The sequence below is a fragment of the Hyla sarda genome, chromosome 3 (genome assembly GCF_029499605.1).
Source record: "Hyla sarda isolate aHylSar1 chromosome 3, aHylSar1.hap1, whole genome shotgun sequence".
Taxonomy (NCBI): domain Eukaryota; kingdom Metazoa; phylum Chordata; class Amphibia; order Anura; family Hylidae; genus Hyla; species Hyla sarda.
In genome coordinates this window covers 317,612,750-317,629,983 of record NC_079191.1, presented here as the reverse complement: position 1 = coordinate 317,629,983, position 17,234 = coordinate 317,612,750, and the positions used below count along the sequence as shown (strand labels likewise).

General features: G+C 41.4%; 1 protein-coding gene across 5 annotated transcripts in view; it reads left to right on the top strand.

Moving 5' to 3' along the window:
- Window positions 1-17,234, top strand: part of LOC130362520 (presenilin-2-like) — a 54,750-nt gene that overhangs the window by 20,411 nt on the left and 17,105 nt on the right. For 4 of the 5 annotated variants that reach the window (XM_056567154.1, XM_056567153.1, XM_056567151.1 and 1 more), the window contains exons 2-6: window positions 3,813-3,960; window positions 7,559-7,788; window positions 10,209-10,350; window positions 14,171-14,238; window positions 15,907-16,127. In XM_056567154.1, the coding sequence (XP_056423129.1) occupies window positions 3,832-3,960; window positions 7,559-7,788; window positions 10,209-10,350; window positions 14,171-14,238; window positions 15,907-16,127 (790 nt within the window). In that variant the 5' untranslated portion in view covers window positions 3,813-3,831. Of the gene's footprint in view, window positions 1-332; window positions 535-3,812; window positions 3,961-7,558; window positions 7,789-10,208; window positions 10,351-14,170; window positions 14,239-15,906; window positions 16,128-17,234 lie in introns of those variants that run through there. The other variant, XM_056567155.1, reaches the window with a different exon arrangement.

The window sequence follows — 17,234 nt, the reverse complement described above, 5'->3', positions numbered from 1 at the left end:
CGACTGTTGCTGACCCCACGATAAAACTATTTTCTGGCTGATAAAGAGTGATAAACAGCAGCCAAAAGTACAGCTGCATTACACATATCATCATCTATACTATCATGTATGTTATTAGTCTGGGGGGGTATCATTTCCATGACAGTTGCGCTTTAAACAACTCAGTATCTTCAAGTAAACGGGCCAAGGGCTCCAGTGAGAAATAAAATAAAAGTGGGAAAAAGGGGCAATCCTCTTTCGCCTCTTTCTGTAGTGGTAATGGCGTGTATAGAAACTTCTGTCTAAACTCTAGCGGTGGGAATGCTGTAGACACCAGGGAGGAAGGTTTTAAAGTGTCAAAGAAAGCCAGCACCATGGTCGGCCAGTCCCAGCATACATTGTTTAAAGCTTTTTCTGCATCCAAAGCAAGAAAAATGGTGGAACCACCTGGCGGAACATGATGCCTGGTCCAGTCAAGAACTTTGGGAACTCTGTCACTACAGATTGGCCCTTACAAAACCATGCTGTGAGGGGCAAATCAGGGAGGGAAGGATGGTACGAATGCAATCCGCCAACAGTTAAGATAGAAAATTCAGGTCTTGGTCTATATCGATTGAGATTGGGCAGCAAAACTAGGGCAATTTTATATAGACAACATTAGACTGGTCTGGGATATTGTCAGTATAGAGCATACAAGTATATTGTTAAGACGAACAATGTAAGAAGGGGCGACTATCCCTAGCAGAGCCTAATTCATAGGTCTACCTTTCCTATCTTCTGATACAGAGTACATAGTATTTTACTCCAGTGTTTGAATACGTATCCCCTAATTCTGTGGATAAGTGTCTGATCACAGGGAGTATGACTGCTGGAAGTGCTTCATTCTGACAAAATATATGCATATCCGTCTCAGGAACTGTCCAGAGCAAGAGAGGTTTGCTATGGGGATTTGCTGCTACTCTGGACAGTTCCTGAGACAGACAGAGGTGTGAGCAGACAGAACTTTTGTCAGACAGAAAATAACAACTCAACTTCAGCAGCTGATAAGTACTGGTAGGAGTAATTTTTTTTTTTTTTAGTAATTTACAAATCTGTTTAACTTTCTGGAGCCAGTTGATATGAAAACATTTTTTTTTCACCGGAATACCCCTTTAACCCCTTAAGGACTCATCCCATTTTGGCCTTAAGGACTCAGACAATTAAATTTTTACGTTTTCATTTTTTCCTCCTCGCCTTCTAAAAATCATAACTCTTTTATATTTTCATCCACAGACTAGTATGAGGGCTTGTTTTTTGCGCGACCAGTTGTCCTTTGTAATGACATCACTCATTATATCATAAAATGTATGGCGCAACCAAAAAACACTATTTTTGTGGGGAAATTAAAACGAAAAACGCAATTTTGCTAATTTTGGAAGGTTTTGTTTTCACGCCGTACAATTTCTGGTAAAAATGACGTGTGTTCTTTATTCTGAGGGTCAATACGATTAAAATGATACCCATTATTATATACTTTTATATTATTGTTGCGCTTAAAAAAAATCACAAACTTTTTAACCAAATTAGTACGTTTATAATCCCTTTATTTTGATGACCTATAACTTTTTTATTTTTCCGTATAAGCGGCGGTATGGGGGCTCATTTTTTGCGCCATGATCTGTACTTTTTTTGATACCACATTTGCATATAAAAAACTTTTAATACATTTTTTATAATTTTTTTTAAAATAAAATGTATTAAAAAAGTAGGAATTTTGGACTTTTTAAATTTTTTTTCGTTCACGCCGTTCACCGTACGGGATCATTAACATTTTATTTTAATAGTTCGGACATTTACGCACGCGGCGATACCAAATATGTCTATAAAAAATGTTTTTTACGCTTTTTGGGGGTAAAATAGGAAAAAACGGACGTTTTACTTTTTTATTGGGGGAGGGGATTTTTCACTTTTTTTTTACTTTTACTTTTACATTTTTTTACATTTTTTTTTACACTTGAATAGTCCCCATAGGGGACTATTCATAGCAATACCATGATTGCTAATACTGATCTGTTCTATGTATAGGACATAGAACAGATCAGTATTATCGGTCATCTCCTGCTCTGGTCTGCTCGATCACAGACCAGAGCAGGAGACGCCGGGAGCCGCACGGAGGAAGGAGAGGGGACCTCCGTGCGGCGTTATGAATGATCGGATCCCCGCAGCAGCGCTGCGGGCGATCCGATCGTTCATTTTAATCGCGAACTGCCGCAGATGCCGGGATCTGTATTGATCCCGGCACCTGAGGGGTTAATGGCGGACGCCCGCGAGATCGCGGGCGTCGGCCATTGCCGGCGGGTCCCTGGCTGCGATCAGCAGCCGGGATCAGCCGCGCATGACACGGGCATCGCTCCGATGCCCGCGGTTATGCTTAGGACGTAAATGTACGTCCTGGTGCGTTAAGTACCACCTCACCAGGACGTACATTTACGTCCTGCGTCCTTAAGGGGTTAAAATGGTTCAAGTATACTGTAATAAATTCTTGTTCAGGCTATGCACCATAGGGATAATCATGTGACGCCTTTGTGCTGCTTCTGTGGACTGTATTTTGAGGATGGAGATAGAGTTGGTACATTTCCAGTCTTTAGAGCCCTGGTTCTCATAGTTTTTCCCAATTGTTAAAATGTTTTCATGGTATCAAGCTAGAGATCAGACCCACACCAACCATAAAGTGATGTCTTATCCTAGTTATAAGCCATCACGGTACAAAATAGGAATAAACTGGTAAGGGAAGTAACTTTTAATAAACCATCCATGTTAATGATAGGAGCTCCTTCACTGTCCTTATACAGTATGCATTATGTCCAATTCCTGACACAGGTAAAGAGCAGTATGGACATGTAGTACTGTACTATGTATACGTGCTAATAGACATCCAATCAGTGCTTGTCCTTTAGTAGTACTGGTGATGGGCCAGACCTTCAAGCTAATCTCATGTGACTCAGATCGTTATTGTTCATGCTATTTTACATTTAAGGGGTGGTTTTCTGAAAAACAACTCATCCCCTCCCCTGTGAATAAAGGATAAGTGTGTTTACGCAGGGGGTAAATGGAACCCATCTCTCTGAGAAGAGTCATGCTGCAGACCACACACACACCATTCATTTCCATTGGGGTGCTGGAGTACAGCACTTGCGCCTTTTTGGTCTCCCATATAGAATGTGGTACAACCTACAATGGACCAGGAAAGACCTGTCTGTTGATTGAAGTATTGTAACCTAAGAAATAGGAAAAGAATATCTCCGGGTTCCCTTTTAAAAATCCCAAAAATTGATGAGAACATTGTAGAAAAATGTGACCTAAAACACAAATGAAACTTTAATGTGTTGTGAACTGTTAACTGTGTTCAGCTATGACTAAGAATTATTGACAGATCAAACTGCATTGGTGTTTTGTTCCTTTTTTTTGTACTTATTTTTAACAATGTTCTAATACATTTTTGGGATTTTTAAATGAAAGCTCAGCCTGTGATCCCTGGTCTGCTGTGCTGCTTGTGGATGTCTCACGTTTTTACAGCAAAGTTATTTGATAACCTTAAGCCATCATAACTGGAGGGACCACTGTACAGTTTATACATTGACGCTAGAGGAGATCTGAGCCTTCAGTTTTTAGTATTTTTTCCTGTCACAGTGAATTATACTTGAAAGAGTCCACAGCAGAGAGGAAGTCTCTTGGCATGTGACAGTGTAGTTCCTGATCTTTGTGTAGTCATTTTATGGAATTGTCCTACACTGTTTATAACTCAAAACAAAGTCAAAAATCTGAATGTTTTTGTTTTGTGCCTCCTATAATAGGTAACAGTGACTGGGAAATATGATTACATTCACAAACAGCTCCGACAGTGAGGAAGAGGAGGAGTGCAATGAGAAAACGTCACTGATCGCCTCTGAAAGCCCACCACTTCCTTCTTATCAAGATGGACAACAGACTTCGGAAGAATGGGTTAGATATTACTTTCACACTGTAGAACATTCCTTTATGAAGTAAATGTGAATAGTTTTATTTTTACATTTTGATTTATCTCCTTTACGTTACAATTGGGGAAACAGTCCCGTCCGGTAAGAGAAGGAGCAGGGCAGCTGTTTAGCCTAACCCTGCTAATTGCACATAGGAAAAAAAAAAACAACAAAAACAACACATTGTTTGTCACCATAGTGCATGAAATGCAACAAATAATATAAAAATAAATAATGAACAAATGATAAAACAGTCCATTTTTGCTGATGGGTTTTAGTTAATATAGATTATATTTATGTTAAATATAGTAGAGTATATGTCTTCCCCAGTAAGTGGCTCGGTGCCTCCTATGGCCTGTGCTCCCTAATTGTGTGGCTTACTATAGGCGTTATGGCCGTATGTACTCACAATATAACAACTGCCCTGATAATATTTCAGACATATCCTAAACCCTGAACAGTGCCAATTCATATGGAAAAATTCCAGTATGTCATCTTGAAATATAATCAGGTGTTTGCAATGTCATCATTTAGAATTTTCCATGTTTAGTTTATTTTTGTAAAATGGGAAACAATGCATTTTAGTTTACAGAACAAAATATTATGAGAACTTTTGTTTCAAAAACAGCTCTCAATTTTGCATAATCATTTAAGAAAGGTAAAAGTATTCTGCAGGTAAAAAAAAAAAAAAAATTATAATAAAATATATATATATGGGAATATGCAAAGCAGCTCATTACATTACCTTATCAGGTAATGTTCCCTGGTATCAGCTTAGCTCCTGTTAAGGAATATAAAAAGCTGATCGGGATTTTATGCCAAGCCAGACTTACTCCCCAAAAGCGAAGTTTCTACCCATCTGCAGACAGCAGGGAAGTAGTCTGGCTTGGCATAAAATCCCGATCAGCTTTTTATATTCCTTAACAGGAGCTAAGCTGATACCAGGGAACATTCCCTGAAAAGGTGATGTAATGAGCTGCTTTGCATATTCCCCTACCCAGAATGCCCGCGAAGTGCTTAATGGCCTTCTGAAGCTCCGTTACACCAGGAGTGGTGGCCTCGCCCTGAGGTAAATACTCATCCCCCTTTATATATATATATATATATATATATATATATATATATATATATAGATTAGAAATTAATTATTAGCAAATTAGTATTGAATATTTTTCTTTATCAACGAGTATTTTATTCAGTCATGTGACCCCTGGTATTCAAGAGGACATGTAGCACCTCTACTGACCTGCCTGTTTTAGTAAATATTTGTATATGCCCTAAAATAACTATTCTAGTTCTCTGTTGTTTAGCTCCTCTGTTATTATTACTGGAAATTTTGACTAAATTGTCAACGGGGCGCTAACAGTTGGGGTGTGTCCCTATGCTGTCTGAGACTATCCAATTAATGCTGGCAGTGCCAGACAGTGTAGCCCCCCCCCCCCCAACTGGTGACTCCCAATTGGCTAGTTAGTCATACATTTCTAGTAATTGCGAAATGGCACAACTCGGAGCTATAAGAAACCATGGTCCAAAAAAGATGCTACAGATCATCCTTTTTAGTTAAAGTGACCCTTAGGAATCACAGGCAGTGTGATTGTGATCCTGACACTGTATAATTTCAGTGAAAAACCGCTGCTTTTTAAAGGTTTGATTTCTCTGAAATGTTCTGAATGGCACTCCTTGTATGTGTTTTATAGTGCCTGCTATTTGCAACATGAAACAAACTGATAGGCTCTCTTTAAGTCTGTCTAGGTATGTTAAAGATGACTAGTAGTTTATTGAGATGCAGAACTTATGCCTACAGTGACAAAGTTTAATTAGTCAACACATCCCAAAAAAATGTAAGGGGTTGTCACGTGAAATAAGCAACCTGTGTATGGTTTCAAAAAGTATAATAAAGCAACTTACTAATATAATGATATTATACGTACTGCACTGATCTCTGTTTATCAGCTGTCCACTCTCCCGTGTAGCTGTGACATCACATCACGTCCCCCCTCCCCCTGTCTACTCAGAGAGAGACCACTGATATGTGACGGAGCTCATATTACTGCTCCTTCAATTTTAAAGGTAGCAGGAAGCCTTTCTAAGATAAGACAGCAGTGAGCCAGTTCTGAGGAAAACTACTGTGACTGAGAAAGATTCCTTCTGTCCTAAAATCTAATAAGCAGTAACATGAGCCCCCCCCCCCTATATATTACTGGTCTTTCCCTGAGCAGACAGGAGGGGAGTGGGGGGAGCAGAGACAGAGCAGTGACAGGACATTACAGCTACAAGGGAGACATCTCAGCTGATATGCATTATAACATTAGTATGTGCAGTATGGCTAATAATATTATATTAGAAATTTGCTTTACAAAATGTTTTACTTAAAAAATATAAGATATGTTGATCATTGTTAATGGCTTTACTGCTGTACTTAAAACACATAAGAAATAGAGGTTCTGAGTGCACATTTTTATGAAATTGTGCATCTATCTACTATGTCAAGGTGACTTCATCATATGAGACCCTAGACTAAAAACACTCACTCACCTTTCTTGAGGCTAGGCTTTCAAAAGGAATTCATTGCAGGTAGGATCAAGCTATACTTTGCCACCGTCAGCTTCTCACCCACAGCATCCTGACTTGTTTGGAAGTTTCAGTGGTGCTCATACATTGTCCCTTTGCCAGCAGTTAAAGAGTACCTCTCATTAACTTGATACATTTTATAATCCTCCCAGTTCACTGCCCCCATCATGATAAACCACCCCGTCTGTATTTTTATTATTTTTTAGTTTTCTACCTTGACATTGCTCTGCATTTTCTGCGCAGCCTCAGGTTTACAGACTGGGAAGGGGCGTTTCCCAACAGGTGTGATGTCATCTGAAGCCATACAGGGGAGAACTTCCTCCCTTACTCTGCAACCAACAGCAAACGGCAGTTAAGTGTGAGAGGAGCTATGATTGGATAAGGCTGCATTCCCCCCCCCCCCCCCCTCAGCACTCCAGACTGCATTTCCTGATTTTGGACTTCTGCCAGGCCAGCAGGAGTCCAATGTCTGTGCAAGAGATGGGGAGAAATGTGCTCTGGACAAGTAGGGAGACACCTAGTGGCAGCTTTTTTAAACACAAATAAAACATAGAAAACTTAATTTTTTTAAAACAAAGTATATTAGAAAGATTTTTTTTATTTACCATAAGGAGTGCAATAGCAACAATTAGTTTGAATGAAAGTGACCATTTAAATAGTGGAACAAAGTGGAAGGTTAGTCATGGGGACAGCTAAATTAAACTCTGCATAGAAAAACAGTATTACATTTAGGGTCTATTCACACTTACAGTATCCTGCGTAGATTTGATGCCCAGTATTACAATATGTGTTCAGTCATTTAGTTTACATTAAAATCTGCAGCATAAAATCCTGCACATCAAATCTGCACAGAATACTGTATGTGTAAATAGACCCTTAATCTACAATGTTAAAACCCACTAAGGGAACACTTTTAGACCATGTTAGTTCTCATTGATGAGTCTAAAGCCACATAGTTTGTATCTGTGTTCTTGTTGGGATTTCTATTTAACTAATCTTTACATCTCTAACAGAAACAATACAGCAGTAGCTCTCGAGTACTGGGAGATGCCTCAAATGGTGAACCCTCAGGAGCAGCAGCCTCTGTGAGAGAAGTTCCAGGGGACAGTGAAGAAGAAGAGCTGACACTTAAATATGGGGCTAAACATGTTATAATGCTGTTTGTGCCGGTCACACTCTGTATGGTTGTGGTGGTTGCAACAATTAAATCGGTCAGCTTTTACACTGAGAAAAATGGACAGTTGTAAGTAGGCATGTTTTTTTCATACTATTTTACTTAGATGTTCGCCTTCTTGTAATGGATTGTGTGGGGAGCAGGGCTTTGTGCTTAAAGCGCACATGTCACCAGGAAAACAAGAGTGTATAAGTACATGGCTAGATTGGGCTAGTCATCAGGATCCCAAGCATAACTTTTTTATCTCTCTATAATCCTTTCCAGTGTTATGATATAAACCTTTTTGTTATTATGCAAATAAGATTTAAAGGCCCAGGAAGCGTTGTCCAGGTAAGTCCAGTCCATGTCCTTATTATCAATCAAATAGGGACAGTTTGTAGGCCTTATGCCCTATATATGCATGTCTTTATTTACTTTATCATTTTTCAGTATCCTAAACTGAGTACTGTAGCCTGGTCAAGTATATTAGGAAGATGCTCCAAAGCTATTATTCCATTAATTTATTAGGAATTAATAGACTGATCGGTTTGTGGTTTGAAAGTCATGCGTCCTTGAATAGCTGCTTTAAAACCCTTCTTCCTAACTCTCCTATGTAAGTCAATCGACTAATGTAGTCATTTTTGTGCCATTAGCATGCCAGTTCACATGTGCTCTCATCTGCACAGTGCCATCAGATGCAGTGCCCTTTCACAATGACACACACTGTACTGTGACAGAAAAGTAAAGCAACCAATTGGCATTGGTAATAACCTGTTAACATGGTCATTGTTTTAAGCAGCATGTTCTTTCTTTGCATCTGGCATTGATGATGACACTGGTTTTCCTGTGGCAGAAAGGGTTAGAGGGCTTGTACACAATCCTTCTGTCTTCATGGGCAGTTATTGTACAAATCATTGAGTACATCAGTGTTGTTTTCTGCTATCCCAAACACCAATGGTATAAAAACAAATATTGTAAAGTGTAAAAATAAAACAAAAATGATTTAATAATTGTTACATTTTGATAAACTGACAGTATCTTTGTTTCATGAATGTAGACTGAAGTGTAGGTCTTTAAAGGGAATCAGTGAGATCAGCTGTTTTGAGCTGCAGCATGCACGTCTCCTCTCTCCCCACCCCTTCCCTGCCTTGATTGATGTACAGAGCTTGTCCTCCTGCACCAAGCAGTGCAAGTCGATCAGTCAAGGCAGGGAGGGTTAGGGGAGAGAGCAGTAGTGCATGCTGCAGCTCAAAACAGCTCACTTTAAAATGTAAAGCAGAAAAAAATGTTCCTTGGCGTTAAAACTTTAGGCTAGGACTACACAGTGGGACAATGCCGCCGATTACCTTGGATACTTAAAGAAGTACTCTGCTGGAAACATTTTTTCTCAAATCACCTGGTACCTGAAAGTTAAACAGATATGTAAATTACTTCTATAAAAAAAATCTTAATCCTTCCAGTACTTACACTTACATTGATGTGATCTAAGGTGATACAAGGTGCTCAACTCCAAGTGCAGTTGTGCACCTACGTTGGAGTGGAGGACCTGCACCTATGGATCACAATGTGGTTTCACAACTGTGGTTAATGTAAACAATGACATTAGCTAACCCTCAAAACTGATATAAAATTGAGACATTAGCCAGTATATCCTTATATGAAGGACACACTTGAGCCCACACACCACGCCAAGGTTTCTGAAATGGTGCGGGTCCTATCAACTAACCTACCTGGCCAGATCAATAAAACCAGGAACCAAATTATGGCAGCCATAGGTCCGACTTGCAGATTGCTCCTCAGTCACCTCCAGTGTGAATCTAAGCACACATACAATGGGAGGGAGTAGACAAGCTACAAGCCCCACCCTGGTTGGTTCATTTATAGCAGGCCTCACATGTGAAACCCTAATGCTACCCAGCAAGATAAAAGGGTGCATTAGTATAAGCCCTAAGCAAAGACATAACGGCTTATATTTGCATGAACATGGTTATAGCAGGAAAACTTCCAGTACTTATCAGCTGTTGTATGCTCCACAGGAAGTTGAGTAGTTCTTTTTAATCTGACCACAGTGCTCTCTGCTGCCACCTCTGCCCATTTCAGGAACTGTCCACAGCAGGAGAGGTTTTCTATGGGAATTTGCTCCTGCTTTGGACAGTTCCTGACATGGACAGGGGTGGCAGCAGAGAGCACTGTGGTCAGACTGAAAAGAACAACTCAACTTCCTTTGTAGTATACAGCATCTGATAAGTACCGGAAGAATTAAGATGTTTTGTAATAGAAGTAATTTACAAAACTGTTTAACTTTCTGGAACCAGTTAATTTGAAAAAAAAAATTTTTCAACCAGAGTACCCCTTTAAGTACTTGTGAACAGGAGTGCAGGAAACCCACTTACAATATTGCACTCCAAGTGCTGAATAGAGACTTATAACCTTGATAAGACGGACTTTTTCATTACATTTGAATTAGCTTTTGGTGTTTCATTGTTACCCTATGTTATTTTCCTTTTTAGAATTTACACACCTTTTTCTGAAGATACTACATCTGTTGGTGAAAGACTTCTAAACTCTGTATTGAATACGATTATTATGATAAGTGTTATTCTTGTGATGACTATATTCTTGGTGTTACTATATAAGTATCGATGTTACAAGGTAAGCAGATTCTGTCATCCAAATACCCTTGTTAGTTGTAGCTGTAAAACTGATCTTGTGATTATATATTTGTTTGGTTTCAATTGCATGTGAGGTTCAGTATTGCATAGCAAAACCTGACAGATCCTTTGCAAGACAGTGGGACAAAAATGGATCATGAGAGATCATAAATAATTTGTCATGGATCCAGTAAAAAGGGAAGTCCTTATGTGACTCCAGTATGACCAAAGTAACCTGTGACCAATTATTGAAATTTTTTTTGCTTAGTAACAGTTTAAAGCTAGTAGATGGACTCGCTTGCAGCTTTCTAAAGTTCTCTGTATTTGAGTTCATCATCACAAGTTTTTAGCTTGTCAGTAAATGGAAACTTTCTAAAAATCCATCTTGACAATGTCCAATTAATGGAATACTGTAGTGTAACATAACTTAAGTTATAATATACTACAGTATTCCTTTAAATAATTATAGATCGCGGGGGGGGGGGGGGGGGGGGGGGGGGTAGGTTGACTGCCGGGACCCCTCCAATCTCCTCTATGGGATACATGGGGGGGGTCATGCTGGGGATGGACATGCCCCCTTCCTGCGGACTGCCTCGGCCCCATATAGGAGATCGCGGGGGGTGTCCCGTATTTGCAATGGAGCTCCAACTTACCGTGTTAGTTGGTGATCATCAGGACAGTTTTTTAGCCTATGAATGACAAAAAGCAGAGATCTATTGCCATAACCTTCAAACTATTGTTACTGCTTTTACATACCAATGTGCAGTTTACAGTGTTTTCTTTTTTTCTTGACCTAGGGTGCAATCACACCACGATTCTTAAATACGGTGACGGGATCAAGCTGGGAGATGTGAAAACCGGGAGCTACGGTACCCCAGCCAAAGCCAGCCCGCATTTCGCTCATTTGAGTGAGCTGACCAGAGTCAGATAGCAACTCAGGTCGGCTCATTTTTGCCCCGTATTTGGTTTTGTGACTGGACTCAAAACCGTAGTATATGACTGGGAATGCCCGTTTTTCACATCTCCCAGCCGGATCCGGTCATGTATGAAAGAATTGCGGTGTGAATGCACCCTAACAAGTAAGTGAACCTGCCTGGTCTAAACAATCTATTTTTGATCCCTACACCCTGTAGAGACTATGTGAACAAAGTTTTTATTTTAGGTCTCTTGTAGGCACTGAGCTTTATAAAGTAGTTCATTGAGGACCAGTCAGGACAGCTGCAAAGATCTCCGTTTCCTGGACCTCTGGGAATTTGTCATTAAAGGGTTAGTCCAGTGGTGAAAAACGTATCCCCTATCCTAAGGATAGGGGATAAGTTTGAGATTGCGGGGGGTCCGACCGCTGGGGCCCCCTGCGATCTCTCTGTACGGGGGCCAGGCTCTCCGGCCAGATAGCGGGTGTCGACCTCCGCACGAAGCGGTGGCCGACACGCCCCTTCAATACATCTCTATGGCAGAGCCGGAGATTGCTGAAGGCAGCGCTTCGGCTCTGCCATAGAGTTGTATTGAGGGGGCATGTCGGCCGCCGCTTCGTGCGGAGGTCGTCACGCCCCCTTCCCGCGGTCTGTCGGGGCTCCGTACAGGAGATCGCAGGGGGCCCCAGCGGTCGGACCCCCCGCGATCTCAAACTTATCCCCTATCCTTAGGATAGGGGAAAGTTGTTCACCACTGGGTTCACCACTGGACTACTCCTTTAACTTTTAAACATACTGGGGAAGATTTAAAAAGCAAAACGCTGTAAAAGTAGAGTGAGAGACATGCAACATATTTAGTGTGTTTGACTTTAGAAGCTTTTTAAAGACTAGTTTTAGAAGCTTTTTGCAAATTTTAGAAAAATGGCTGTCTGTAGGAGTCTTGAAATGTGAAAATGTATTAACCGTATGCCAGTGGCTCAAAAAAGACCTGCAGTCAGTCCAAAAAATATTTCCTATATTATATTAAAGCCTTTGGTGCCCTGATTCCAACAGTGTATTCTTGCTCAGCCCACTAATTCCCGAGATATAGGGGTTGTGTTATTTGGTTGACTATCTGCATTATTCACCTTTTTTTGGAAAATGAGGTGTGATTACTAGTCTAAGGGGGTGTCACTGGTAGGCTGCGTGGGGGTGGGGCAAGACTTGTTCGGGAGAGTGTGATCATAAGGATCCTAATAACACCTCCCAGAGTCTAACATTTACACCGCATTTTGAAATAAAGTTTCTCTCCATGTGAATATTTAGTGAAAAGAGAAGATAGACCACCAAACAAACAGTAAAATCTCTCAGGAACACAGTATTATAACACTGTTGGGATTGGGGTGCCTAAAGCTTAAAAAAATAGAAAATTAAAAGGTATACAAACTAACTTTTAGGACTGATCACAGATCCTGTTTAAGAAAAGGAGAGGAGAAATTTACATGAATAAATGACAAGTTATCCTGGAACACGAAGATATACAATGAATTTAGAATGTTTTCAGACCCATTCACTTTTTACACATTTTGCTGTGCCTTATGTTTTAAAATAAAAAAATCTATTCTGCACTCAATACCTCATAGTGAGAATGTAAAATCAGATTTATTTTCGCAGATATAAAAAATGTGAAATTTTACAGTATTCAGATCATTATAGTGACCCTTGGGGCCTTCCATTTCTTTTGATAATCTTTGAGATGTTTCTATACCATGATAGAAGTCCCCTGTGGTAAATTCAGTTTATTTGACATGATTTGTAAAGACACAGCCCTGTCTATATAAGGTCTTACAGCTGACAATACATCTCAGAGCAAAAAATCTAACCATAACGTGGAAAGAACTGCCTGTAAAGCTCAGAGACAGGATTGTTTAGAGGCACAGGTTTGGAGAAGGGTACAAAAAAACTGAAGTTTGGAACAATTAGGACTCTATCTTGAGCCAGGTGCCCCACAAAACTACATAATCTGGGGAGAAGGGCCTTGGTGAGAGAGATGACCAAGCACCCAGTAGTCACTCTGGTTGAGCCTCACAGATCCTGTGTGCAGATCCTGTGTGTCAAACGTTATTGCAGAACTCCACTGGGCTTTATGGCAGACCAGAAAGTAGCCTCTCCTCAGTAAAAAGACACATGAAAGCCTGTCTGGAGTTTGGAAACAAAATACACCTAAAGGACTCTCAGACTGGGTTCTCTGGACCTCAGTCTGGACCAAAGATCCACCTTCCAACAATACAGTAACTCTAGGCACACAGCCAAGACAACACAGGAGTGGCTGAATGTCCTTGAGTGGCCAAACCAGAGCCCTGACAATTGAACATCTCTGAAAAGACATGAAAATGGCTTCCCCTGAGGGTCCCTACCCAACCTGACACTGCTTGAGGGGTATCTACAGAGAAAGAATTGAAGAAAATCCCCAAATCCAAGTCTTTTGGCATCATACCCCATAAGACTGGAGGCTGCAATCGCTTGAACAAAGTACTGAGTGAAAGGTCTGATTACTTATGTCAATGCAATATTTTAGTTTTTACCTTTTCAATAAATTTAGCTAAATTCTGTTTTCACTTTGTCATTATGGGGTATGAAGTGCAGAATGATGGGGGGGGGGGGGGGGGGACTAGAATGTTTTTTATTTTAGCACAAGGCTGTGACATAACAAAATGTGAAAAAACTGTAAGGGTCTGAAAACATTTCAAATGCATTGTATATCAATCTTCTTGGCTCCTCTTGCTCTATAACACAATGCCTGCAGATTAGACTGCATTTTAAACATGACAGATTCTCTTTTAAATGCCTGTAAATCAGGTTGGTAGCCTTTACTCTGCACCATCTAGAATGCTACTGATTTCCAAAAATATTTTTTCTTTATTTTAGTTTATTCACGGATGGCTCATTCTTTCATCTTTGATGCTGCTTTTTATGTTCACATACATTTATCTTTGGTAAGTATATGTTCCCCTTTCAAATCATTACCATAATTTTCTTATTTCTTTCCCTATTACACGGCATAAGAAGCAAACTACCAAGAAGGATGCTCAAATGACTATAACGTATGAAAGCAATCCTTTCCAATACAACATAGCTGAAACTAACCTGCTGTAATGATCAAGGCCTTGCAGTAATTTAGAGATGGACCTATTGACTGCACTGACAGTATAGAACATAATAGCTAAGGCTGCATTCACATTACGTTTAATCACTACAGCTAAACATGGAATGGCACCAAAACCCATTTACTTTAATGAGCCGACCAGAGTCAGATAGTGACTCCGGTTGGCAAATTTTTGCCCAGTATCCGGTTTTGTGACCGGACCTAAAACTGTAGTTTACCCACCCCCTCAGCCCAACCCTGTATAAGTAGTAGTTAGCTACACATGGGTCATTTCTTTCCTAGCAGCCTCCCAGTCTGACTGGGAGAACATGGTAAGTGAGCCATTACACTTTGTTCACACTGGTGTGGTGCTGTGCGGTGTCCGTTGCTGCCGTGGCGCCGTGTCTGCGGGGGGGGGGGGGGGGGGCTGCGGCCCATAGACTGGTTTGAGTGGCATTGGGGCCGCTCTGCCGGTGGGTCGTTTCCCCCCCCCCCGTGGGCATTGGTGTCGCGGCGGTGGTGGTTGCCGCCCGGTGCTGCGCCATATTATGCTGGGGACGTTAGGGACCCACTCTAAATAGGTGGCCTTGACGTGGCGAGTGGGCTTGTACTTTTTGATCAAAAATGTATACTAACAAGCTGTTAGTTTTTGATATTATGCTGAGAAGCAATCAGATCAATATACAAGATTGTAGATGTGCACCATGTCTGTTTTTCTACCCGAATTACCACTGTAATGAGCTGCATTCCATATTACATTATTCAAAACAGTTTAGTAAGACATTATAAGTTGCTTGGAAATCAGCAGCAGAACACAGAATTAGGCCCTAGTACTGAGCCACATAGTCAGTGTGTGCTTGTGTGCTGCTGTAAAAGTGCTTTATGTACCAAAATATTCTCTGCTGGAAGTAGTACTTCTAGAACATTCTAAGTGTGCTTTCACACCACGTTCTCAGCCTACGGCTGCCATATCTGGCTGGGGGAGGGGAAAACCGTGCGCTCCCGTACCCCAACCGGACCGGCGATGAAATCCATTGACTTTAATGAGCCGACCGGAGTCACCGTTTGACTCCGGTCGGCTCATTTCTGCCCCGTATGCTACGGTTTTAGGTCCTGTCAGATAACCAGATATGGTGACTCCGGTCAGCTCATTAAAGTCAATGGATTTCAGCGCTGGTCCGGCTGGGGTACCGGTTTTCCCCTCCCCCAGCCGTAGGCTGAAAACGTGGAGTGAAAGCACCCTTATACTAGTGAAACTTTGCAGAAAAAAAATCTTTCCGGTGAGATCTGAGGTATACAGAATTGAGTTACAAACCCCATGAACACAGTTACCATAGCAGAAGTTTCTGTTTTTATCTTTGTTTGATTTCACTGGAATAATAGAGCACCATGCTGCGCTATTTTATTTAAAGTAAAACCACACCATAATGTTAACCTAGAGGGCTGACTGTTTGATTTGTAGAAACAAACTACTTTGCTGACTTAAAAAAAAAAAAAACCCTTCCATTTTCTTTTATAGTGAAGTTTTCAAGACCTACAATGTGGCAATGGATTATCCAACCTTGTTCATGGTCATCTGGAATTTTGGGGCCGTGGGAATGATCTGCATTCACTGGAAAGGGCCTCTTCAGCTACAACAGGCTTATCTTATCATGATCAGCGCTCTTATGGCCCTTGTTTTCATCAAGTATTTACCAGAGTGGTCAGCTTGGGTAATTCTTGGAGCCATATCTATTTATGGTATGTATCTCATTATTTTTGCTTTGAAATGACTGAATCTCTGTATAATTACTACTGTACAGAATGTGATGCCATTATTTAGCCAGGTAAGTACTGCCAGTAAGAGATGTTTATTGTCAGTCTTTTTTTGGTGAACAGAATGGAACTTTGTAGTACAGGATGTAAATGATAAAGATTCCCTGAATTAACAGTCTTATTCCTGTTGAGTAATTCATCCATTAACCAGGTACTGAAAACTTGAGATCGTGGGGTGGGTCAACTATATGAGGGGGGAAGGGTTTACAGTAAATACTGCCCTTGGTCACTTGTAAGTCTAGTGACTGTTATATCTTACATGAAGTGACTATTGCTTCCGCATAGTGTTCCAGATTTAGCAATTATTATTTCACATTATTATTCCTTCAGTCAGTCTAATGTACCGTATATACTCGAGTATAAGCCGAGTTTTTCAGCACGATTTTTCGTGCTGAAAACACCCCCCTCGGCTTATACTCGAGTGAACTCCCCCACCCGCAGTGGTCTTCAACCTGCGGACCTCCAGAGGTTTCAAAACTACAACTCCCAGCAAGCCCGGGCAGCCATCGGCTGTCCGGGCTTGCTGGGAGTTGTAGTTTTGAAACCTCCGGAGGTCCGCAGGTTGAAGACCACTGCGGCCTTCAACATCATCCAGCCCCCTCTCACCCCCTTTAGTTCTGAATACTCACCTCCGCTCGGCGCTGGTCCGGTCCTGCAGGGCTGTCCGGAGAGGAGGTGGTCCGGTGGCATAGTGGTTCCGGGCTGCTATCTTCACCGGGGAGGCCTCTTCTAAGCGCTTCGGGCCCGGCCTCAGAATAGTCACGTTGCCGTGACAACGACGCAGAGGTGCGTCATTTGCGTCATTGTCAAGGCAACGCATCTATTCCGGGCCGGAAGCGCGGAGAAGAGGCGCCCCCGGTGAAGATAGCAGCCCGGACCACCTCCTCACCGGACAGCCCTGCAGGACCGGACCAGCGCCGAGCGGAGGTGAGTACTCAGAACTAAAGGGGGTGAGAGGGGGGCTGGATGATGTTGAAGGCCGCAGTGGTCTTCAACCTGCGGACCTCCGGAGGTTTCAAAACTACAACTCCC